Source organism: Numenius arquata, chromosome 3 (assembly GCF_964106895.1).
Source record: "Numenius arquata chromosome 3, bNumArq3.hap1.1, whole genome shotgun sequence".
Classification (NCBI taxonomy): Eukaryota; Metazoa; Chordata; class Aves; order Charadriiformes; family Scolopacidae; genus Numenius; species Numenius arquata.
In genome coordinates, this window is record NC_133578.1 from 15,489,088 (window position 1) to 15,513,722 (window position 24,635).

The window sequence follows — 24,635 nt, forward strand, 5'->3', positions numbered from 1 at the left end:
TTTATGTAGCAGTGATAATAATAACAGTGATAACAGCTTCACCTCCAAGTGCTTCAAAGACAGAGCTGATTTTAAAAACTAAAGATGGGGATCGGTTCTCCATCACTGAAATGCAACTATATGTGAGATGCAACATCACATTTGTATGCACACTGTGTCTCAGTAGGACAGGGAAATTGCACTTGGTCCACTGCTGGGAAGAAGTGCAGCCTCACCAACTACAGGTTGGATAAGACAGTTGGGCTACATCTGTACGAGTAAATAGAAGAGCACAGGGACCATTTTCTAGTCCTGATGTCAAATGATATAGCTCATATATTATCCATTTGGTAAATTCTCTTTTCTTCAAATGAGATCACCGTACCCAAGCTGCCTATTGGGAATGGTCTCTGGTGGATGTGATATCTCAGACTTTGCCAAGGTACAGTCTGGAAGACTTTGGAAACAGATTGACACTAATTCAAACTGTTTGGAGATCAGACTGTCCATTCCAGTATAGAAACCTAGTATTTTGACAGGTGCTGCTGACCAAAACATGAAAAGAAATTAGAATTTTCTAGGGGTAAATAAGAACAAGAGAAACAGAAAAGAAATAAAGCACAAAGAATTAAGAAATTCTGTAATATTTTGTTTCATTTTCTTTGGTCTAAATCAAAATGTTTCATTATCCTGAAGGGACCCAAGAAGCTTCGTGTTTTTAATGTCACTCTCATTAAACTGATGTTTTCTGGATTGATACAGACATAAAACAAATTATTACACAGATTGTCTTAATGTATAGTCTTTGAAAAAAAATTAAAAATGTTTTCTCTTGAAAAATTTTTGATAGTGTAAAAATCTGGTTTTTATTGGAAAATCTGTGAATATTTCTACTAACTGTTAGCACAAGGATAATACACAACATCCTTAATATAAATGTGGTTTATGTTGGGCAGTCATCTATCTGAGGCTAATGATGTTGTTAACGGTATTTGTTTCCTGTATTTGGGAATTAACTAACCAGAGAAAAGGTATGCATTCAGTGTAATGGGGTAGATTAGAGGCAAATAACCTTCCCACCTGAGCAGATTATTCAAGGAAGTGATGAAATAGTATGGACACTGACACATAATTGTGTCTTCTCTCCCCTGGACTACTCTGCTACGTGCAGAAACTGCCAGTAGCTTAGAGGCGACTAGTATTTAGGAACCAAGGTGGACATTGCATTGCTGAAGCACAGCAGTCAGCCCCTCAATCAGTATCAAATGTAGTGCATATTTCCCAGTAGGACCCCCACTTGATAAGCTGTACTGCAGCCATTTGTTTTAATTCTTACTGTAGAGGGAAGTTAAACTACCTCTTTGTCAAACTTTCACTTTTTTTTTTTTTTTTTCTCCCATTGGGGCTGGAGGAATGGGAAGGGAAGCTGTCACTTCCTCAGATATATGTTATGGGAGGATAATTTTGACAGATACCTCTTCTATTTCCCCCCTCCTTGCTCCTCCCTAATAGCAGCTCTGACTCTGTGCCAGGGGATATTGGTTTTGAGGCTCTTGTCAAAGATGGGTGTTTCAAAGAGGAAAATGTAGCTGCTGATAAGAAAGAAGAAAAGCAGAATGAAGGCTTCTCTTTCTGAAAGTACAATAGACTTTAGACTAGCTAGAGTCATAGTGTTCAGCCTGGAAGGGAACACGTGAACCTGGAAACAGGCAACTCGTCTCAGAAGGTCGTTAACCAGAAATGACTGGTTGCATTTTGCTGTGAAGACCATGGTGCATTAAGAGAAAAGACAGACAGGAAGTAGAAGGAGATGCTCGGAGGCGAGTGGTGTACTAAGAGGACACATTCCGCCCTCCGGTCCCTGGACCAGGCTGGCAGCTGTTTCCTCTTGGGCTCAGACTGAAACCAGCTTAAATCAGTGCATAAAGTTGCTATTGAGTCTCCAAAAAAGGCAACTTTTTTGTACTTGAAGTAAAAATATACTTCATTTTTAGAGAGTGGTTGAAAGAAAATTGAATGAAAATTTAACTTGCCTTTTGAGAAAGAGAAGTGAGAAAACACGATGTATAGGTTTGCTGTCCATGTGCCAAATGTGGCTGTGTGGTACATGAAAACAAAGACCCGAACTGCAGCTCTTTAAGGAGCTGAGCAGTCCTCCTCGTCATCCTTTCCGTGTCCCCATGGTCTGACCCCCTCTAATAGCAAAAGGATTTTTAAGGCCACATGCTGAAAGAGGGCAACTCCCAGGGGCCAGGTCTTGACATGCACCCCTGGGCTGGAGAGCTGCTCTTAATGCACCCTCCAAATGAGGTGGAGCTTTTAGCAGCTCCCAGTCTGGACATGGGGTGATTGAGATGACAGCAAAGCCATTTCACTGCATTTCTTCAGAAAGGCTATTAACAGTTCTGGCTTGATGTGTTGGGCAGGGCTTTTTCCATTACATAAGCAAAGCAACATTTTTCACTGTTGACATGCACGGTATGTAGGAAAGATAAAACGTAAGAAGAACGTTTAGACTTTGGAGTTGGTTTTTTTTTTGTTTGGTTGGTTGTTTTTTTTTTATCTGTGTATAATCTCTCTAAGTTCTACAGCTGGGCTAAGGTGAAAGGGGGAGTTTCTAGAATTGCCTGAACTGATGGTTGTTTTTGTTTCACAACAGAAACTAAATGGATTTTTTAATTTTCATTGGTATAAAAAGTCAATGCAAACCTGTCCAGGCCCAAGGTGTTGCTAGCAGGCACTGATGCAGTATAATTTTTATGTGAAAAAAACCCTGCAGCATACCATTAAAATCAGAGGCTGCTGAGTTTCCATATGGTGCGTTTCTGGCTGTATTGTGTCCTTGTCATGGTAGCATTCAGTCTCTTTCCACACATAGAAGCAGAGACGAAGAGCCCTTACTGTAACATGGTTTCAGTCACTGGCTTCCCAAAACCCAGATTTAATATCCACACTCAATAGCCCCACTGAGTTACATCCCAGGTAATGCAAATTTGAGCAGAACTAAAATCCTGTTGCCTCTGGAGAAGGTAAAAGCTATCCTTGGGTCAGAGTTTATTTCAATCTAGAAAATGTGAAAAGCTAGGTAATGCTTTCTCCTTCCTGTTTCAGGTTTTCCTGTTGTTTCTTAGTTGGAAATTCATGTTTGCTTTAAAGTGCATGTGCACTTAAATATTTGAGGAGGTCCTGGGAGGTATACACCAGGAAGCATGTTCTGTATCACAGTGCTAACTCCTAGCTCCTGATCTTGCTCATCCTGGTAAGGAAGTTTAAGAGGGAGAATGATATTGTTTTACTCTAAGGATTGCAGTTTGGGGATTTATTGCAGGCTTAGCTGCTTTTTATCTCACTTTGGTTCCTTCACTAAGCTGCTGGATAGCTTGAATTAAGTGCGCTCCTGTCCTTATTTCTTTAGGCACTGGAGGCAGCATACTGCTATGTCATGGGTGAGATTTGAAGGTGGAGTGCTCTTTTCTGTGCTTGTATTTCTTTCACTGAAGGTTGAAACGTTGTAAATTGCTAACATCTGTGTTATGTGCCCTCTGCACATTCGTAATCTGATTTTTTTTTTTTTCTTCTTCAGCTCAGTTCATCAGAGTGACTTTGGTAGAAATGAGAGTATTCAATACGTCTTAAAATATCTCCCCTAGAAGGTAGTTAACCTCAGGTCTGCCTGCTCACTGCTCAGGGCTGATTGTGCCTATGTTGCTGCTTGCATACTCATTTTGAACCCATCCCGTTACCTGCCTAACAAAGTGGGAGAGCAAAATATATTCAGCAGAGTCATCATGGGAACCACCTTCTGCAGCTCTGTAGATAAGTCACCATTTGCTGTGCTGGGGAGGCTGAGATAACATGCCTCATCTGATACTGTCTTTTGAGTTGATTAGGCTTTCATGAGCAGACGCTTTTCTTGTACCTGACTTCCACTTGTGTTTCTAAGGGTGGAGACCAGTCTAAGAGTTTGGCCAAAGGGTGATCTAAAGTTTAGCACATCAGATCTCACTGGTATGATCTGACATAGATCTGAATTAATACATGAGGTAGAGAAACAAATGTATGTCTGCAGGGTTATTAAACAACTGTCATATTTCACCACAGTTGCGTGACGTTTTCCTGAACTACCCTTGAACAGCTTTTGGGATCTCCTTGAATGGGAAAGTTGTATAAACAGCCCATTCATTTGAATCATTGCTTTTCCTGAGGGAGTCATACGTCCAAATTCCAGATATCGGTGGTGGGTTTGAGATTTAAACTTCATTTGAAAGTTTTATTTTTCATCAAAACTGGAATTCTATTTTGTTCCGCTTCAGTATAACTCATGAACCAGGTGGGTTGATCTCTGGGAAAAGCGTTGTATATACTTGTTTCCTTCTTCCTCTTCCCTACGTGCTGACAGCCGCTGCTGAAGAGGTGGCACTGGTCTGGTCGGACCCTGCTCTGAACCACCGCAGCTGTTCCTACCTCACCTCTTTGTGCCAGTGGGACCTGCCTTTGCTGGCTCATAAAAAAAGCTTCATAAAATATTACTGTAGTGCCATGGTCTGTGTCACAGCAGGGCAGTACGCAGCCAGGCATCGTGAAACAAGCTTGGTCCGAGAGACAGCCCTGCCTGTGGCAAGCTGTTAACCTTCGAGCCACTAGCACTAGGGAAAAGCTTTTGCCTGCAAGAAGCTGGTAGTAATATTTGGTGTTAATGGACCTTTTTGATTTATAAGACCCATAGAATGCCAGAAGCAGAATTTCCCAGGTAAATCATCAGTCTGTTGTGTTTACAGGGCTTGTAAGAAACCGCAGATTTCAGTGTTATGCTTCCCCCCAGAGCAACTCTGTTGCATGGGAAGTGGTATGCAGGTCCTTTGTTTTCTTCACTAGTTTGTTGGTTTGGTCCTGTGAATTAATCCATATCAACAACAAGTTGTAACAGAGGCTGTTTCTCAAGAGGAAGTATTTCTGCCATTCTCACCAATAAGTTTGCTGTTAATCAATATTTGAACCTCCAGGGCTACGAAATCTGGTACTGCATCCTTGTTTCATCTTCTTTAATGGATGGATTATTTCTGTGTCAGCTGTGGATCTAAGTTTTCAAGTGACCATCTGTGGCAATTGGTGTTATTCAATCAATGGTCTACAGCCCACAGGTGGTCCATAAAACATCGAAAGGTGATCTGTATAGCAGTGGGAGTTGGAAGCAAAAATCAAAGCAGTCCTAAAAGCATACACAGCAATGCCCCACAGTTAGCAGCAAGCAGTGATGTGCCAGCTGCAGGCAAAACCGTCTCGTAGGCGCAGATCAATGGGTACAGCATTGCCCGTGGATTTTTTTCCCCCAAAGGTTCATTGGCTCTTTGGTTATTAGAGAAGCTTGAGAAACACTGCTTTAAGTGATGTATTGGACTCTTGAAGGGTTCATTTTTACCGACATGATGTTTCAACGTGGGAAGGACATTTTTCCATAGTTGCACGTCAGGTTTGGAATCAAGTGATCTAGAGGCTGGATGTGGGTAATTCTGACTCTTCCTTGAGGTGTTGTAAAGGAAACTATCTAGCACAGATGCCTGTGGGTGGGCACCTGGGTCTGCTTGCAGACGGTGGGGTACAGCTGTCTCTGTTTTACCTGGCAAAATGACAAAGCTCCTTTGACTGCACAGGCAGTCCCTGAAGTGTGCGGTACACACCATCTGCCCGGAGGCAGAGGGCTGCCTCTTGTGTGCGAGCAGCGGGGACGCTCCCGTGAGTTGTGCTTGGGTGTGCGGTTTGCACAAGTTTTGCAAAAAATGCCTTTACAGGTTTGCAAAAGAGGTGTCAAGACTGCCCTTACCAACAGTTACAAGAGGTCATGAACTGCCTCGGTGGTTTTCCAGTGGCCACGAGGGCCCAATGATCACAGCGAGGAATGTGTGGGCTGTTCAGCACACAGTCGTATTCGCAAATCACCTAGTTCCCATTAGTTTGTAATTGCAAGGAGATATTTCTAGAGGTGCTGTGCTTTTCAACTTGGTCTTTCTCCCAGAATGTTTTCTTTTTTTGTATAAAACAAAAAATTATTACCTTGTGGGCCTGTGATGGAATGTGCAGTATTAACAGTCTGGTGTATGAGAGGATTATGAGAAAAAAACAACACAGACCCTTGTTTCACAGTATTGCTATATTAAAGTGTAATTTATTTTTTTTTTTTAATATTTTTTTTTCTCTTAATTTTCACCTTTTGCTTGCATTCCAGTCACTGCATTTTAAGCTTTTCTTCACAATTGGGAGGACTGGAAAACCTTTGCTCCCCCTCTGTTCTTTTTCTTCTTTCCTTCTTTCTTTTTTATCGTATGAAAGGTGAGATTTTTAAATAATCACAGGATTCCAAGAGGATCAGCTTTCTAAGCAAACAAACAGAAAACAACACTCCCCTTTATCCATCTTACACATCCAGGAGTGTCTTAATAAAAATGTGAGTGCTGCCACACCTCTGACTGTAAGACTTAGTCTCTGCTGACAGTTTCATTACTGAGAAGAACAAGATTTTTCATTTGAAATACAAGGGAAAAAACTCTGAAATAATCTCTGCTGGAATTTGAATTTGTCTCCTATCTGGAAAGCAGTATGAGTAAGCCCAGGATATCTTGAAGTGCTACTTGTGGCACTCCTCAAAACATATCTGATGGGCAAGGCTGCTGAACTGCTGTACGTGGTTAACTTTGAATTCAGATCAACAAGAATCCCTATCCAAAAATTTTTATTTATATTAGTTGAATTTGTGAGAGGTTATTTAACCATCACACAATACTTGCAGAAAACAAGATCTTGTGCATAAAAAGTTTAGAATAAGGGATACAGGTTAAGCAAAGCTTCAGAGACAGTTGGGATAACTGAACTACATACTTTTTTCAGCCTAATAAGCTCCTAATAAAGGGAATTTTACAGATTACATGTTTTGAAGAGTCCTTCCTCACTTCACTGAGGTAACTAAGGTTGTGAGAGAACATTTCAGTAAAACTGTTAATCTTCAGAGGCAAGCAATACCAGCAATGAAATGCACTTGCAAAGCATGTTTTAGGAATTGAGATATATGCTGTCTTTGGCATTCATGACTGGGTGGAAAATAAGGCTTATTGCATATAAGGGAATTTTCCCAGCTTAGAGTTTTTAAGGTGAAATGAAAAAAACATGGTATGATTTCAAAGCATTGTGCCTTAGGAATGTTCAAGGATATTTTTTATTGAATATGGTTCTAATAAAGCAATGGCATGCTGGGTGTAGTACAAAAAGAACACACTAAATTTGAAATTTTACACCATTTTTAACAACATTTGGGAAAAAGTTGGAATGCTTGCATTTGAGTAAAAAATTAAACAGCTGCTAATTAGCCTTTGTTTTCAAAGTGGGAATGAAACCCTCAATCCCTATAACTCATCCTTCACCTGTTAGGAATGAATTGTAGGTTTGTTTTACTGGGGTTATTTCAATTTGTACTTGCAGTTGTATTGCATAGTTGACTGGTACCAGCTTTTGAACTGCAGAAGCGTTTAAAACTGTTATAACTTTTTGTGATGAAATTTTACACTCGCAAAGCAAAGGACCTCTTACAAATACAGCTTTCCTATGAGACTGTTTTTTTGTAAGTTCTGTCTTTGGTTTTCATGTTTTACAAGACTGTTAGCTTCAAATTTAAATCCTAGCTGAGTTACTCAAATGTTTTGAAGATAGCAGGAAGTCTGTGATATTTCTAGCCTGATATTACAGAGTAAGGGTGTAAAGATGAATTGAAAATTCTTCAGGCAAGATCAGAATTTGGATGCTTGTCTTAAGGTTTGTCTTTGAAATTCTGCAGTCATTCTTCATCCATGAGAGAATTTCCTCTTGTTGAGTGATAATTCTGAGTAAGGCCATTAATTTTGGCTTGCAGTTGCAGGCAATTAATCAAATAGGCAAGAAAAAAAGTTAAATTATTATTGTTTGCAAGCATTAACTCTCTTTGTTGCAAATGCAGTTGAGAGACTGACTCTCCTGTGTACTGACTCAAGCTTTCATCTCTTCCTGTGTCTTGCTTGAGTTTTATGTGGCATATCTATATGTTCACTTTCCTCTTCATCTTCCCAGGCTCTGGCCAGCCTCAGTGTCTTGTGACCGTCTTTTTCTACCACCCTGAATGCACCAAAGGCTAAACTGGGCCCCATCCTACACTTGCTGAAGGGACTGTGGGTATGGTAGGGGACAATAGAATATTGTGGTGCACAGAAACATCCTGTGTTTGCAGAAATTATGCAGCGTCTCCTGTAACATTCCCACCTACAAACCTTCTTTTGTAACTCCCTGCATATGTCCCCCCATTCTGCTGAGGTGCTCAGTGTGCTGATGTCTCCGTCCTTTTCCTGCATAAGAGACAGAGCACTTAGAAGGAAAATTGACCATTTAAATAATATTGAGTAATTTATGAGACAAAGAATCAGGAAGAGGGGTGGCAGTTCACAGCCTTAATTCAGTGTATTGCAGTCACCTCTCAGTGCTAAATGTCTCACCAAGGCTCTCTGTCCTTCCAGGTTTTCACAGGGAACAGCAACGCTGACAGTGTGGTTCACCACAAATTTCTGCACTCCATGAAAGCCCGCTTCTTGCGTTTCGTCCCTCTGAAGTGGAATGTTGATGGGCGGATAGGACTGAGAGTTGAGGTCTTCGGTTGCTCCTATAGTAAGTGGCTACATCTTAACTCACGTTTTCTCAATGAGTTTTTTGTTGATGCTGCCAGTACGGTGGGAGCGGTCCAGCACAAGATTTATGGGTTAAACTGTAATGTGAAATACATAGCCATCATTTATTTTTTCAGTAGTTGTTCTTGCCTTTATGCTTATGGATGTGCTGGCCCATCTACCTCAGCTGGTGAAGCTTTCTGAGTGCACCACAGGGCAATTTGCTGCTTCTTGTGAGTGCAAGGCAGTCAGATACTGCAAAACCTCCTGCTCTGCTGGAGGGCACAGTGCTATTTGGGAACTTTTGTAGGGCTTTATTTAGGACTGGTACCACCTTTTGCTAAAATAGTTTCTTTTTGTTTTTAAGGCAAATTAAGTAGTCATTGAGGGAAATGCTGCAGATTGTGCAGCTAGTACTTCTATTTTGAGGCTCATGACTTATAGCTCCAGAAAGCAGAGAACTCATCTGGTGCTTAAACTGCTTTTGCACGAGAGTTTTTTTGGCACTCTTCTTCATAATACATGGTGATGATGCTCTAAGACACGGTTCTAAGACATGATCTGCAGTGCTTTGTCACATGGACTTTGGAGCAGCCTATAAACATTGTTGCCTTGGGACATTTCGGCCACAAAGTTATGTTGGTGTACTGCTACAGATGTATGACCTATCACCACAGAGGACTATGAATGTAAAGAAAAAATGAGAACAAGTCCACAAATGAGGAAACACAAGCCTGGCATTTGTTCCTCAGGTGGCTGTGAGTTTGTTTCTAAATGGTCAAATGTGACTTGAGACACTGCTGGAGACAGGAGAGATTTTGCTGGGGAGAGTTCAGGGGACTAACAGCATTTTGCCAGTAAATTCAACATGGTGTGGCACAAGTCACCATCATGTGACAGTGCTATATGTGTACATCTCTCAGTTTAGCTCAGGTCTCCATCTGCTCCTACTGAGTGCAGAAAAGGGATTGTAAGATAATAAGTGGAAGAACTATTTGAGAGACTTTTTAAATTCATCTGAGCAGAATTAAAGAGCAAAGTGCCTGGAACCTTTTGATTTACATGATCCCATTGAACAGAGACACAGCTCCAGGACTCTTAGTGGCCTCATCACTACACTCGGGTCTTAGGACTGATCCACATGGCTTAACAGGAAGCTCCTTGTTATGGTCTTGTGTGTAGATCTGTGTGTAGATCTATGTGTATATCTAAAAGATCCATTCAGCTTTTCTTAAATACTGCTTCTCCACCTACTTTGATGGAGACTTCTTTGATGGCACTGTGGACTATCATTCATTTGAGTACAGACCTGCAATATACTGATCTGGATGGGTGGTCACTAGGGCAAGAGACCCTTTCCATCCCTCCCAGTGGACATGGAAACTGAAACCTATAAATCAAAAACAACTGCCTTACCTGCTTTGGAATGATGTCATCAATCTCATCTGTTTTCAAAGAGCTTTCTTCTGTTAATGATGACCAAACCTCTTCAGTGAAGAGTACAGTCCAAAGAGATGTGCAACAAACAGAACTCAAACTGATGGTTGAAACTTCTGTAGCTGAATGTGTTTTGGTGCTACTCCATGTGAAATACTACACGAGTGCTACTTTCATGTCAGACTGTGGTTGTATCTTCTATGATATGAAGAAGACTTCAGAGTCACTTGCAGGCTGATTTTTTTTTTGTGCTGGTATCATCTAAGTCTTCATCTTTGTCCTGTACCCTGCAGTTACAGGAAATAAAAATGGTTGTGCAGAATTAAAGTATGAGATCGAGGCAAGCCAGAAAAGAAATAAAGGGATTCATAAAAGTTTTACAGAGTGTTGAAATATTCATTCCGTTTATATAAATGTGCCATTCAAACTTCTCTCTGGCAAATTGCATATGCCAAGCAATACCTGCCTACAAGTTTTGCTTATATAGTTTCAGAGTCTTGGCTACTCCTAACCCAGGCACTCCAGCACTGTACAAAAGATGTTTGATCATTTATAAAATGTCATCTTTACTGTTATACTGACAGAATATCTGCAGCAGATCCTGAGCTGATGTACACCTACATAACAGCATTTTGTAATGTTTGATAGCATACAGGCTCATCCACCATGTTCAATTCTGGCACAAGATATATATTAGTAATTTGAAAAGAGTTTAAAAAAAATGACAAAAAAGTCACTAGAGACAGGCTGTTGGACAAGACAGGAAGGAAATGGAGCTAGAAGGAGAACAAATGTTCCAAATGTGCATCATCTCTAAGAGATGACCCTTCATGCAAGTGTCTGTCTGTATATGACAGAAGGAATGTGAGGCTAGGAGTAGGAATACTATTACAGTCACTACCTGTACCAAAGTCTTCAGCTGATATAAATTCATCTGTAAGAGCCTAATTCCCAGTTATGCCCAATCCTTTTAACCTGTTGGAATGACTTAAAGGCTTCTATAGGTAAATAAACTCAGAGTATTTGATCTTAAGTCCACTGAAGTTGAAGAAAGGATTTTCACTGGCATTTTAGCTTTGAATCCAGTCCTGAAGTACAAGATAAAAAGGCAACGTGCATGGGGAACACATATGAACCAAATCCTTCACAAACATGCCTTTGTGACTGTGGAGTCATTTCTACCTCTTAGCCCACTTGTAGAAGCAGGTTGAAATTCAGATTATGCTGGACTCCTGGATGTCTGTTTGACCTTTCAGGCAAATGTTGCCCCAGAAATGCAGCACCTGATCTGGAAACAGAGTTGTTTTATATTGATATCTGAGACAAAAAAACTGAAGAAGTAAAGTTTTCATTCACAGGCAAGTTGGAGACTTTATGTGTGAGTGGCAGCATTCATTGGTTGGCTGAAACAAAAGTCTGGGGACACTGACAGCTTAGGCTGTCTGAGTTTCATGTGCTGCTGCACATCTGTTAAAACCCTGGGACTACTGCCAAACATGCAGCTGAGCACCTCTCTGCGATACACCAGGGTGTGCAAAATATCCTGTGGTTCCTTGGGTGGTCTCTGCTCACATCAGCTCCTTTTTAACCTTGCGTATTTGAGCAGATGACGACAGCTCTAGGAGAGGTTTGTGGCTTCGCTGCTGCTTTTTTTGTGATTGACAGCATTTTTGTGCTGGCACTGTGAGGTGAACGTGACACTCCTGTGCCAGGAAAAGACTCTGATATCCCATTTTTGGAGTATGACTGTCCTGTGCAGCATACTCTGCTGAAGATGTCCCAGGAGCATGACCTTGTGCTAACTTTTGGCAAATGCAGCTTTCAATGATGACAGTTTAGTAGGGGGTGTGTGGAAGGCATCAGATCTTGTAGGTCACCAAATACTGCCAGGACACAGTAACAATAAATACTGAAGAATCATACTAGAGATTAACTATTATGTGCAGTGGATGCCAAAGTGGCTAACTTAACATGTAATTGCACTGTGCTGCTGAGCGACACTCACTGTTGTTACTCCTGCTAGAAGTAATTTACTATTAGGAATTTATCCCCAAAATGCCTCTGTTACACAAGAGCGCTTTCTTCTTTTTTTTCTTTTTCTTTTTTTTTTTCTTTTTTCTTTTTTTTTTTTCCCCCCTCCTTATTTCTTTTCACCCTCTAATTGGCTGCCAGTTGACATTGTTTCTTTGGAACATGAAAACATGTTTCTAACAGCAAAGCTGTTTCAGACATGTGAGTGTGCTCGACCCTATCCCATACAGATTGAAGTTCCTGTACGACAAAGCACTCCAAGGCTGTCAAATCGGCTGGAATTCACAGATGACTAATGTTGTTTACTTTCTTACACAGAAAGTATTTATTTAAATGAAAATTAATTATATTTATTTGAAATTCCTGTACAGATTCCATCTCACATCCTCAAAATAGGTTCTGAGATAGAAAGGAGATTATCTTGATCTGAAAACATATATTAGCATTTCCTGTTCAGAAAACGATTTATGATCAGTTAAATGGAAATTTCCATGCAGAGGTATGTGTAAGCTTTCAGTGTCCCTTTGCAGCAGTGGCTCCAGAAGCAGTGTGATTCTAACAGATAACCAGAGCTGAAACAGTGGATGTGTTCAGACAAATGGCAAACCAATTGCTTTTGATGCTGGGGGCAGTGGGGGGGTGGCAGGGGGGACGGGGCAATGGGTATATATTTATACTTGGGAAAAGTCTTGTTAGCTTAGTGCAGGAAAAAAAAATATCTGCTGACACAATTGCTTTTATAGGGTAAGATTTATGGCTGCATTGAAGATGCTGATCATATTCTATAACTGGTTAACAGCCCAAAATGCATCAGCAGAGTCAGGCGTATGTGCAGTTAACAGGCTGGGAAAACACTGGAGAAACAATGATAGGGTGTGAGACAGAGTATCTTCTGCTTTTGAGAGCCAAGTTCTTCATCTGCAGTTCAGGACTCCAATTTCTAGTCTTTTGCTGTCGTTGCCTCATTGCTTCAGGGAATATGATCTGATATTGTGCTTTTTGATTAAATGATATTTTTACTGGATTTTTTTTCTGTCTCTTTTTTTTTTTTTTCCTTTTTTTTTTTTTTTCTCTCCCACATTTCTCCATACACTCTTTTGTCTTCCTATGAGATAGAAAAGAATGCGTTGCAGAGAACACTTAATGGCTGGTGGGCATTGACCACTGGTGTTTGTAACCAGCTGCATGAAATAAATACCCAAAAAATTTCTTACCAAGAGGCAGACATAGATTTGTGATAGGGATAAAGTTGCTCATCAGAACAGTCACTTCTGCAGTGCTCATCCACATTCATCCCTTGGATTGCATGTCTGAGAGGATTATGGAGAGGGAGGTCAGATTTCTTCAGACTCACTCAAGCTAGTAAGGCATGACTGACCAGGAGAGACACCTGTTCAGACCAGGAACAGTTCTCCTCCCTTCTGCAGGGAGTTAAAGCTTCTGTTCATTGCCGCAAGTGCAAGACCAAGAGTTCCTGTCTCAAATTGCAACTGCTCCTACAGGATATTTTTGTATTTTGTAATAACTTTGCCGTGTAAGTGTTTTCTTTTTCCAAAATCACTAGGAGAGTCATCTTTGTCAGAATGAACATGTATCCTTTCTGCTGCCAGGAGCAGATTGCTGCACAAGTAAATCCCATGCTCTCACATCGCTCCCAGTCTGGCTCCTCTCAGCATAACTGGTCCCACAGGTTGAGCTCTGTGGTCACATTCCCCCCCCCCCTTTTTTTTTCAATGCTGAATTAACCCGGTAATCCAGCTTCAACTGCCTGTATTTCCACACACTCCCAAGTGACTTCAATGTTTGAAGCTGTGTTGGGAAAGCAAATTCAAATGGAACAAGGTAACCAGGACCCCTGGGACCAGAAACTCTACCGAGTTTCACAAAAACATGATGAATGATTTCTATTTTATGGGAACATCTTCACCTGTGAGCAGAAGTACGTATAGCATTTACAGCAGAGGCATGTGTTTGAATTGTTGGTCAGAGGGGAATAACATGAAAGAAGTGTCTTTAGCCTGATCTCACTTTTGATTTCTGATCCCTGTTCTCTTGCTGCAAGTGGATTATGGACATACATGGACAAAATAAACACTAAGTAAACAAGCAGATTTTCTGGACTGACTGTATTAGAATTGTGCTGTATCTTTCAATTTTTAACAGGAAGCCAATGATTTGTCGTCATGCAGACTGCCACTAATGACTTTTGGCTGTCAGTGTTAGCATTTATTTGACATATTCCCATTTCGTTCAGGGCTATTTATTGGCCAGTGTACTCACAACCGATAATTAGTGAAGCAGAACTTTTCAGAAACAGGTTTTCCTTTGTGTTATACTCTGTTAATGTCAGTGGTAGAGCTCTTCAGAAAATTGTGTGTTATGCTGTGGAGAGTTAAGAACAAGGACTGAAGTGTGAATTCAGACTGGTTGAAAGCTTAGATCTTAAGAAGAAGAAAAGGCCACTACTACAGCAACCTTGAGTCAGTGCTCTCTTACAATATTTTTGTTTTTTGAGAGCTAGGAGGAAAATCAACTTTAACTGAAAAATGCACTGGAAATCAAAGACTGTAACTTCTTTATAAGCTATTTCCTAATTCCTGCCTGTGTTAAAATGAAACCATTGTATGATACACTTGCAATTTACTTTAAACAAATTGAAGTATTTAATGTAGCTAGGGGAAATTCATAAGAACTAAAATATGAATTTAATTCTCTTTATAGAAGCTGGCAGTCAAGCTGTCAATAGAGAGAAATCAGCAGAGCTCTGAAGGAGCTCTTTCTGAACACCTAATTTAGAAGTAAAAAAATAGTAAAATCAGGTGGCATGAATACTTTTGTATTCATGATACTTCCTAAACTAGCAACTGTTTCATGTATGATGCTAAACAACATATTGTAATTCTGACATCATAGATAAGAAGTCAGTCGTAGTCTATTCTGGAGTGAATTTTTTCCAGGATAGAATTTCTTTGTAGTTTTATTTTCATAAAAAATAATTAGTTGCCTTCTGATTGGGAATGGAAGTAGTTTTGGAGTGACAGAATTTTGCATCAAATTTAAATGTTGAGTTCCCTCCAAGTCTGTAAGCGTGCCATCAAACTTCTGTACAAACTGTCATACTGATATGGAAGTTATCAATGGTAGTTTTCATGGTAACAAACCATTAACAGGTCCTTTTTTTTCTGAGTTTATAATAGGTTTTAGTTGCAAACCTTTTTAAATTTTGGTTCAGTCTTAAAAAAAAAAAAAAAAAGAAAAAAAGGTGGGAAAAAACTCCAACCCTTATTATTTCTGTTTTTTAAAGAGGAGCAAATGAAACTACAATTAACGCTCAAAAGAACTCTCAAGGGAACTTAAGTGACTTAAATCACCAATCTTAATCATAATGCAGTTACTGACCTGGAACTCTTGAGAACTTTCAGTTATTTTTCAAAAGAAAATGGAAAACTAATATCTTTGGATTATCACTAAAATTTGGTTTGCAAAGAAAGATAGTCTCTGCTCTTTCTTCTTTGTCTTTATGCATGTATGCCAGTACTTATGTAGATTAGTAAAGCTTTCCTCAGATTCTTCATCTTCTAGTGTTCTTAATTTTTATTTTTTTTCTTAACAACAGGAAATACCAATTGATAGATTTATTATTTACTAGATATGTTATCCATAATTTGGATATTGGAAATTGGAACTGAATTTACATGTTAGTCACATTTTGAATACAATGTGTTAGTTAAAAGTATTTAAAGCTACCTGTAATGTTCTAGTTATATACTTTTTTTTTTTCAAATAAAGTTTATTAAAAATACATTTTGCTTAAAATGACACTTTAAAAAGCAAAGAGGGTACTGCAGGCTGCTGCTGCCAAAGGAGATATTAATTGCAATTGAAGAATTTAAAGCTTGTTTCCATCGCAGTGATTGGGTTTTAGAGGCTGGCTGAAGGGGAAAATATGTTTCTAATAGGATTTTCAAAGGTGTATAATCAGTTTAGATGCCCAGTTCCCATGAAATCCCTTCAAAAGCTTTTTGAATTGATATTTGGCTATTTCTGCCAGCCTAGTCATTTTGCATGCAGAAACATGGTTGATAAATGCCCATCACAAACAAGCAGCTAACCCTCAGAGGCTAAGATGAAGCTTATTTGGATGCAAAGGTGGATGCAGGCATGGCTAACACACACAAACAGCTCAACAGATGCTTGTGAAGCTACAAAAAGTGGAGTGAGAACTGAAGTGTTCAAAGTAATGAATAACATCCTGGGTGTGTTTATGAAATAAACAGCCAAAGTGGCGAGGGATGCTCTGGAGATCTCAAAACGATGGAAGTTTTGAGATGGTTCTGTTCTAAGAAGTTGAGTGAGAAAGCCCTCTTGCATGAGAGAGAGGAGGAAAAGTGCAGAGAAGTTCTGCTTTTGTCTTAGTGTTCCTTTTCCCCAGACAGAGGGAGAGGATTGGAAATGGGTGAAATGGGGTTGCCTAGATGCCATGTGCGTCCTGTGAATGTATGCTGGCTCCGAGTGATATTTGAAAAGATCTTGAAAAAATACAGTCCCTCTCCTTGTGCTGCCCCTCCTCTTCATTTTGCCTTGTTCTTTCTCCCAGAGTCAGATATTGCAGACTTCGATGGCAGAAGTTCACTCCTCTACAGGTTCAATCAGAAGCTTATGAGCACGTTCAAAGATGTGGTTTCCTTGAAGTTCAAGAGCATGCAGGGGGATGGAGTTTTATTCCATGGAGAAGGACAACGTGGAGATTACATTACCTTGGAACTGCAAAAAGGAAAGCTCTCCTTGCACATCAACCTAGGTAAGGGTGATCAGGATTATTAGTTCATATATTACTGTAATGAGGATTATCTTGGTTTGCTTGTATAAATATGTTGTTTATGTTAGGCAATATCTAGAAACCCCAGTTGAGATTAGCAAAACATGCTCTATGCCTCAGACAGCTCACAGCTTAAATAGTAGTCAGAGGAGGTGAGAGGGGAAGCAACAGAGAATAGACTTGACAGATGTCATGCAGAGCATGAGCTGAGCCAAGAAGAGACCTTGACTCTTCTACCTAGTGCTGACCAAGGCTGAGCTACTCAATGGCTGCTTTTGAAGTTTTGACCTTTGCTTGATGATGCTTTCAAGCAGTGGCTTTAAAAAAAAAAAAACTAAAACCAACAAAAGTTTCTTTTCTTCCCTTTCCTCCATTTTTATTTTTATTATTATTTGTAAGAATAACATTCCCAGGAAATTTGATTTGGAGTGCAAAAGATTTATTTCGGTTTGTGTCTTATATTTTCTATTCTGTGATCAGAAGTGAGAAGAGAATATAAAATTTAAATGAAAACATCCTGGTGAAAATATTGTGCACACTGGTATTGCTTTGCTTCTGGATATGGTTTCAGCTGAAAACTGTGAATATCTGGAAGGCCATCACTGTGTGATCATGTTGGATCAGAGGGACAGATGAAAGGCTGGCTTAATTTCCTTCTTTAGAAGGATGATTGCTTTTTCCTGGTGAAAACACTAAAGCACTTTGATAATGGCAGGAGCTACTGTAGTAGGAGTGATCATACCCCCTCTCTCAGCCTTATTTCAAAATCTTCATTAGATTCATCTGTGGGTGACCCACAGTACTGGCCTCAGCAGTCCCTGCTGACTCACATTTCTCATACTGAGGGGTTTCAGTTGGGCAGAAGTTTCCATACCTGCATTTGCTGTATTTTGGTCAGCGCAGGAGCTGCACTTACCATGTTCATAGAATCATAGAATGGTTAGAGTTGGAAGGGACCTTAAAGATCATCGAGTTCCAACCCCCCTGCCATGGGCAGGGACACCTCCCACTAGACCAGGTTGCTCAAAGCCCCATCCAGCCTGGCCTTGAACACTTCAAGAAATGGGGCATCCACAACTTCTCTGGGCAACTAAATCTCCCCTCTTACAGTTTAAAACCGCTACCCCTCATCCTATTGCTACAGTCCCTGACAAAGAGTCCCTCCTCATCTCTCCTGTAGGCCCCCTTTAGGTATTGGAAGGCCGCTATAAGGTCTCCCTGGAGACTTCTCTTACACAGGCTGAACAACCCCAACTCTCTCAGCCTGTCCTCATAGGAGAGGTACTCCATCCCTCTGATCTCATGTCCCTCCTCTGGACTTGCTCCAACAGGTCCATGTCCTTCCTTTGCTGTTTGGGCATTGAACTTGGTCTGAAAGCCCTAGTGGCCCACCTGGATGGAAAGCTGAAACAAAAGCCCTCCCTGTGCTAACCACGAGGGTGTGGTCAATGAGGTGAGGGAATTAAGGTCCAAGGTTTTCACTGCTACTCTCAATCTTAACAAATTTGCTCAATAAAGTAATCCAAGCCATTTGCAGTTCAGGTACATGTTGCTTATTCTGCCAAGGCTGGTTTTAATAAAAATGGGAATTGTAGCATCTATTAATGTATTGTATTAGAGGGCAGACCTTGGACTAGCAATCCCAGGACACATTAAGAAGTTTGTCTAGAGCAGATAAAGCAGGCAACAGTGCAGTATCTATTTCAGTCCCCTGTTTATGACTTGGGGAATTAGAAGAAATCATAAACTAGTGGGAGAAAAGTGGAGGTACTAAATCAGAATTTGTAGATAATTCTGTCTGCATTTCCCCCCTCATGCTTAACTGTGTTTATTTTAAATTCAGTAAAACATAGCTCTTTGATTTGATTTTTACATAAAATAATGAATTGTTTAGTCTCCAAATAATATTTTCTGCCTCTCTTTCTCTCTTCCTTCCTCTCTCTCTGTTACTTCATCAAAGAATAGAAATGATAATGCAGCATTTTCCTGATTTGTTATTTGGATGTTACTTGGACCAAGTGGCTACATCCTGAATGTAGGATTCTTTGACACCATATAATTGTCCTCATCTTCCAAATGTTTCATACTAGGATAAGAATATAGTTTAGTTAAATATATTATGTTACTTCTTCCAGAGGAGATGCTGTTGTGAATACGTAGTCTGAGATAAGATTTTTTTTTTCCTTTCAGTAGTAGCCCCAAAGATACAGATTTCAGCCATTTCAAATCCTCTGCGTGCATTCATATGTCATGGGCAAGGGTTCTGATGTCTGTTCTTTAATCTTCTCTCATGTTGCCTGACAGTTTTGGAGCATGTGTTCCCTCCATTCTGCTGAGATATAAAAAAGGGCACCCACTCCCTTTCAGTGAGAGGCTCTGAAGTGTTTAGACGTGTAGCCAGCTGGAAAACAGAAGAGTGCTTGAAATCACCAGGGTTAGAGCCTAAATATTTTTATGACTCTTGATCTAAACTATTGGAGATCTAGGCCAGGTTTAAGAATCTTTTTGAGCTGAAAGAAACACTTGCATTCATGTTGCTTCATCGATTTGTGGCTTTTTTGTTTTCTCTGAAAATGGACAGGTATAATTTTCTTGTTAAAATACAAGAAGCACATAGTTGAAACTGAAATGTCAGGAGTGTTCTATTAATGTGAATAGATAGGAGATTTTGGTGCACCCTGAAGGGAGCTTTTAAGACACCAAGGTCTTGAATGCACAGCAGAATAAAGGGCGCAGGCAGAGTGGCAATTCCCTGTGTGGTTCAGTGCTTGTGTGCAGCATTGAGAAATTCTCCTGGTTTATTGCAAGGATTTCAGGGGGTGAAAAAGTACGTGTGTGCATGTGCGTGTACATTATATATGAATAAGAAACCCAAAGAATCTAACGCAAGCTTTGTCAAGGGTCTGTTTCTGATGGGCAGAGATGCGTGCATCTGGATGTGCATTGCTCTGTGCTTCCCTTGGGCCCTCCTGCTTCAGTTAAGGGCCTGGAGATAACTCTGTGTCTTCTGCCTGTCTCTGCCCCTCCAGGGGACTCCAACCTGCATTTCAGTAACAGCCACACGTCCGTCACCCTGGGGAGCCTCCTGGATGATCAGCACTGGCACTCAGTTCTCATCGAGCGCTTCAACAAGCAAGTGAACTTCACGGTGGACAAGTACACCCAGCATTTCCGAACAAAGGGGGATTCAGATCACTTGGATATTGATTATGAGGTGTGTGAAGCCTTTTAGGTTATAACCTGGGAGATGAGGCTGAATTGGTATAAAATGAATGTGACTGAAAACATCCACCCTATGAGCTGTTTCTTTTCAGCAAAGATCTTTTCATTATGTAATATTTCCTTCCCACAGTGCTCCTTTCATAGTTAACAAATATAAACTACGTCAGTGCGACTCTATATATGACAGTCTCAGAAAATAGCTTGTCTCTGGACAAATATGCATTGGAGTATGCTTACACTTCAAAGTACGGCAGACTCTGAGCTAAACTAAAAAGTATAGCTTGGGTTCTAGTCAAATTTTCAGGGGGCAACCACACTTTTCTGTAGGGAGAGGTGCTGTGTCATCATCTCCAGTGTGGTTTTAATGGGATCATTGCACACCATCCCTGCATCTGATTGACATGTCCATGGGGATACCAGCTCTGAGTTGTGCCTTTATCCAGCCACCACTTGCTCGGATTACAGCTCTCTACATAGAGATGAGCAGGTAAAGACTATTGCCTTCCCACTGGGAATGGAAGACCCTCAGCATGACTGTCAAGACAACTAGCTCTGACCCAAGTCCTTTCACATCTGGGGTTTTGATGCAGAGCAACCTGGTCTAGGGTACCAGAGCAGCTCAGCCAAGGAAGGACTGAACAGAGGAAACATCCTGTCTGCCCATAAAACCCAAGGCTGCTGTGCTCCCCTGTGATGAGGCCATGGTGTGGCAGGGTGCAGTTTATATCACTCCAGCAGTTCAGTGCTGATAGTCAGTAAAAAATACCTTAAAAAAGTTTTCTGTCATCGTATCTATATGCAAGGCAATTCCTCATCTCTTCCACCAATGCACACCAGCCTGCAAATTACCCATGTTCATTTTTATCCCCACGTGCTTGTCTACTGAGTCTTGCTAGTCCACAAGGCACAGGGTCATGCTCGCACAGTCAGAGCCATCACCCTGTCCAGATGCGTTGAGCTGGCATGGTTCGTTGCTTAAGAGACCACAAGTTTCCCCTCTGCACTTTGCATTCATTTCTCTGCAAAGGATCAATTCCCAGCGCACCCAAGGGACAAAAGCAGATAGCTCAGCAGTGGCAGGTGCCTGCTCTCCGCTTCTCATGTGTTCCAGCTGAAATTCTCTCCTTTGCATTTCACAAAGCAGAGTGGAGAACGTGGTACCTGTCCCCTGGCACTGCTGTACCAAATCACAAGCACATTTAGTAGGGAGAGCACACTGGAGCAGTAAGATTCTGGAACAGCTTCAGGCTGAACTAGCAAGGGCCAAAGCTGTGACTACTTTTAAGATGGAGTTAAGAAAAGCCAAAAAAATTATTCATCAGCTTTCCTAATTTCAATGTAATAGAATCCCTTGCTTCCTGATACAAGGTTGATGCCTATTAGGGAAATCTCAGGCTCCAATGTAATTTGCAGGACATTTTTCCAGATGTTCCAAAACAGGGATCATGGTAAAGAAGATCTTTAGCTGATGTACATCAGCATTACGACTGACCTCTTAGTTTTTCACACAGTGTGTTTCTTTTTGCACTGAGACAATCTTTCAGTTGAACATTACAGCAATACAGTATACTGAAAGTTTATCTCAGCAGACTTTAGGGATTAAAGGCCTTACTAAGGGTAATAAAACCATTAGTTTAGTAATTAAAATTATTACCAATCAGAAAGGAAACCATTTTCTTAATAATGTAGTGGTATAATTGATATTGATTTTTCTTCTGGTTTTGAAACCCAGTACAGAGTCCCTAAGCAGGAGACTTAAAGAATAGAACAAGAAAGAAAGAAAGTCTGGTGTTTTAAGGAAGAACTAATGATTCTCACTGGAAAAAAACATTGCTACCACATAAGCCCTCATGCCAATAACAAACCTGCAAGTGATATAAAGTAGCAGGCTGTTTACTCTTTATTTCTCTGAAGTGATCAATTAATACAACTGAGGTGTGAGTTCATTAAGGACTTGTTTTAAAAGAAGTGCTTTCAAGGTTATATAGGGAGTTTTCATTTCCTTATGTATCCCAGCTTGTTAGGTGGAGTGAGAGAGAAAATAACCCCCATATATAAAAATAAATTCCCTTTATTTTTATAATAATGAGCTGAGGCAAGCCATTAGGAGTCATGACAGGAGTAAGGCTGCCCAGGTTCCAGCAGCCATCAGCATGTCAGAGGTACCACCCAGCAGTGCATGCCCTTGCTGCAGTGGATGCCGCAGGATTGCAGCACTGCTCCCGATGCGCTGGAAGCACTGTGAAGTGTGGTGGCTGCAGGGCCTCCACCTGCATTATATCAGTCATGATGCTCCTGGCTCTGATGGGAAAAATGAGTAAGAACCCAGCAGTACCACCACTAAGACTTTTCCAAAAAAGCCAGTGAAGCTAACTAGAAATGAGCTTTGTCATCTGAAAAATGAAAATAGGGTTGTCAGGAGTTTTTTGGGTTGCGGGCTTTGATTTTTGTTTTGCTTTGTCTTTTTATTTTTTTTTTTTCTTTTTCCCGTAGGAATCTGAAGTAATTGTGCTTCTAGGATTTGGGAAGCTTTATTTTCCTCAGCTTTTGTTCTTCCAGGGCTTTCAGCCCTACAGATAAGTGATGAGTTGTAATCTGCACAATACTAACATCTTTCAGTATTGAGAAAACAGCACAGTAGAAGTTTTGTTTAGAAGTTTGTTTTGTTTTGTGTCACCTGCAGAACTTCCCCATTACACTGCTCAGTCCCAAACACTGTGGTCTGGTATTGTAAAGACCAAACCACAGCGAAATTTAGGGAAAACGATTGCAAGGTGCAAATGGGGTAGTTTGCGTGTGTGATACTACCCTCCACTGGCTGAAAGCAGAACTGTTCAGATACACGCTTGGTGGAAAGGGGTGACTCCAATTCACAGGCAAACCCAGTGCTCCGTGGGCGAGAAGGGTTCATTCCCCCATTGGTCGGTGGTCCCTGGTCGCCGTGGTCCGCTGCTGGGTGGCAGCCTCCAGGCCATTGGGGGCTGTGGGCTGGAGAGCATTTGGTCATTACCTGATGCATCGGGTGCTCCTGGGTCGGGAGCTGGTGATACTGGGAATTAGCAAAGTAGTGTGTCGAGGCACTTAAAAGCTGTTTCCAAAATACTGAGGTATATGCAGCAGTAGCGTTTCTCCAACAGCTGTAATGCTATGCAGCCTGTAATTCCCCTGCTTCGTGCTCCGAGATGATGCTGTTAACATGACTTGGTTCTTGGATAATAGTCCGGCTGGCTGAATGGAGTCGGGTTCTGCCCTCTTGTTTTTGGGGTGATAACTAAATACTGTTCTTATTCTTTCCAAAAGCTCAGTTTTGGAGGGATTCCTGTCCCGGGAAAACCAGGAACCTTTCAGAGGAAAAATTTCCACGGGTGCATTGAGAACCTTTATTACAACGGAGTCAATATAATTGACCTGGCAAAAAGGCGCAAACCTCAGATCTATACTGTGGTAAGAGACAATAACCTATGCTTTCCTTCTTCACTTCTCTGCTGTTGGTGGTGCCAACTGCACTGAATGAATGGAGTGCAGATTTAGATAGCTATGGGCATAACTAGCTTGTTAAAAAGATATTGCTGAGGCTAATATCAGCCAGCGCTGACTGCTGTGGTGAGAGTTATTGAAAGACATATGTGGAAATTAATATATTTCTCTGACTTTCCAGGTGTATTAGAATTTGTTTGAAGAAACTTTTAAATTCCAAGATCAAAATGTGTCATTTTGATGGCGTGATAGAAGTCCTAGAGACTTTTTTTTTTCTGGTTAACTCAGATAAAATCTTATTTTTCTGAACCATTCCCCATCACTGTTGTGGAGTATGGTAGTAGCAAAATATTATTCTGCTATTTGAGTTTGTATTACAGAGAAGAATACAGGTTTCTTTTATTATTGGAAATATTTTCCCTTGTGCTGCCCCTTAAATCTAGCGTATTTGCAGTTCTGAGAACCATTGACCTGGTACTAGTGTCTCTAATTGGTGTCTCTAACTGGGGAACAGTAGAGGTAAAGGAAAAGGAACTACAGCTTATCCAGCCTGCTAACATAAAACATAAATTTAACTTCACACCTAATAATGTAAAAAATTAGATGTATTTAAATATATCATGAACAAAATAAGGAACATTTTATTTCATAAAAAGAGGGAAAAGTACACTCCCATGCAGTCTTGACAAATTGTAAATAATTCAGCTCTTTTGTTTAGCTTGTGCCTCACTCCTGCACCATGCTTTGATATCTGCCTTTTGGCTAATATTGTGCCTTTGGAGAATGAGGAGGTGAAACTGCTTTTGGCTTTCATGGCATCTCCTAGTTTGTACTAATGTGTATAAACAGACTGAAGCTACAACAAAGCAACCCAGAAGTCCTTCCTTTCCTCACTTTCCCTGCTTAGGGCAAGGCTGAATACACAGAGAAATGGAAAATGCAAAGGTGATGGGTGAGAAGTTCTGCATTTTGTTGCTGGCAGTCAAGACTGC

General features: G+C 40.7%; 1 protein-coding gene across 1 annotated transcript in view; it reads left to right on the forward strand.

The window, feature by feature from the left end:
* Positions 1-24,635, forward strand: part of CNTNAP5 (contactin associated protein family member 5) — a 401,323-nt gene that overhangs the window by 231,889 nt on the left and 144,799 nt on the right. Inside the window, exons 4-7 of the mRNA XM_074145684.1 lie at positions 8,511-8,658; positions 16,723-16,926; positions 19,974-20,158; positions 23,467-23,610. Of these exons, the coding sequence (XP_074001785.1) occupies positions 8,511-8,658; positions 16,723-16,926; positions 19,974-20,158; positions 23,467-23,610 (681 nt within the window). The remainder of the gene's footprint in view (positions 1-8,510; positions 8,659-16,722; positions 16,927-19,973; positions 20,159-23,466; positions 23,611-24,635) is intronic.